General features: G+C 47.4%; 1 protein-coding gene across 1 annotated transcript; it reads right to left on the minus strand.

Annotated features, from left to right (window-relative positions):
* Positions 1 to 823: 823 nt before the first annotated feature.
* On the minus strand, positions 824 to 1765 carry LOC124087112 (taste receptor type 2 member 14-like). Its single transcript, XM_046435835.1, has one exon. The coding sequence runs from the start codon at positions 1763 to 1765 to the stop codon at positions 824 to 826; it is 942 nt and encodes a 313-aa protein (XP_046291791.1).

The raw sequence follows: 1765 nt of genomic DNA on the forward strand, positions 1-1765 counted from the left end.
AGCAGTCCCCGCGGGCTCAGTTCCGGGAGCCGGAATTCGGCCACTTAGTGCTTGGTGTATGCTCTGATAGGAGCAGGGTCCAAGAAGCAGCCTCCGCAGGCTCCGCAGCCCTGGGCCAGGGCGGTTCCGGGACGGTTCCGGGAGCCGGAACTCGGCCGCCCCGCGCTCGGTGTTCGCTCCAATAAGATCAGGTTCTAAGAAGCACCCAGGCACTGAACCCTAGCAATCTGTCTGCAAGCCGCAGGCGAATGGCAGCCTGAAATTACCTGTTCTATGGCTGAATGAGCTGCGGTCAGTCGAAAGCAGGGATGGTGACGTCAGCTTTCCAACATGGTGGCTGCTGGCCTCCTCTGTGGTCTGACCGGTGTGGAGAACCGAGATGGACCGCTTCCTTCCCCCGTCTCGAACCCAGAATTCAGCCCTGAGTACGGTGCTTGCACGGCTGGCAGAAACTGCAGCGCTGTATCCCTGCGTCGCTATCTCCTCGTTTCCCAGCGCGCTGCAGACTCTAGCCGCGGGGCGATTTGCTGAATAAGCAGTGTTACCCTCCATGCGACAAACCTCTCGCGTTTGAGTCCCCGTAGCTGATCCTCGTGCGATGGAAATCCTTCCTCCAGGTTCTGGAGCACCCCACTATTGCTGGAAATTCCTAACAAGATATCCTTTAGCCGTCCTGACTTGTCATACTCCCACACAGTGAAGCAGCACACGGGGGCAATGCACTCCCCTTGCCGCCATCTTCCCCTGTCCTCAATTTATAATATACAAAAATGTCTTGTGAGCTGATTTTCCTGTGGAACATGCAAGATGATCCCAAAATGGCCTATGGACCTGATTCAGGTCTGACATCTTTGGACCTGCACCTCAGCCAACACAGCACTGAAAGAAAGGCCTGTCTCAGTTTACAATTGCCAAGAATCAGAATATAGGAGTGGCCTACAGGAAAAGAAATTTTAGTTGCCCAGAAAAACAAGATGATTGGACTTTTCTCCATCAATTCAGTAGTCCAAATTTGTAGAAGAAATGAAAGAAAGAAAGTGGCATACAGTAGCAGGAAGGCGATCACAGATTGCAAGGCTTTCACGTGGGCTGTGGTACTGGCATCTCTGGACCCTTTGGCATTGTGCTGCATCTTCTTCAGATGTTTCCTCAAGGAGATGATTAGCAGAATAAATGTTGCCAGGGACACAGAGAAGGGTACAAACATGAACATAGAATTGGTGAATAAAACAACTTTGTAAAATGATACATAATTCCTTGAACTGGAGTTATAAGACGTGTTTCTTTTAGATCCATCAATCCAGACATCAATATATGTGTTCATCAGTGCCAAATTTATAAGCAAGAGGACCAGGGACACCAGCAATGTTACTGAAACTACCTTTTTAACTCTCCACTTTAGGTAAAGAAAAACAGAGTTAGAAAAATTGGCTATCTTCAAAAAGTAAAAGATACCTAGGCATGTAGCAAACCAGGCACCAAAATGATTGCATACTCTCAAGAATATATAAACCATTCTAAATATTTTCCCAGGCACTGATAAAGCTGGGTAAAGCACAAATATCCACCAACTTAGCAATGCAAACCAGAGCACACCAATTCTCGAAATTGCCAGAGCAACGAGGATTTGCTCAACTGAAGAGATCTTTCTTCTCCTGATCCAGTCCATGCAGTTCACCACTGCTATGAATCCATTTCCTAAATTTCCAATTATTAATTCCACACTTAAAATGACTGTAAGCATACTCTGTATGACAAAACCCAT

This window comes from Marmota monax, unplaced genomic scaffold, assembly GCF_021218885.2.
Source record: "Marmota monax isolate L192 unplaced genomic scaffold, Marmota_monax_Labrador192_F-V1.1 WCK01_AAM20220418_F8-fsc00012, whole genome shotgun sequence".
NCBI lineage: Eukaryota > Metazoa > Chordata > Mammalia > Rodentia > Sciuridae > Marmota > Marmota monax.

Bases quoted from the DNA above. Each gene is read 5' to 3' on its own strand.
- LOC124087112 (XM_046435835.1), bottom strand. From the start codon at position 1,765: ATGGGTTTTGTCATACAGAGTATGCTTACAGTCATTTTAAGTGTGGAA.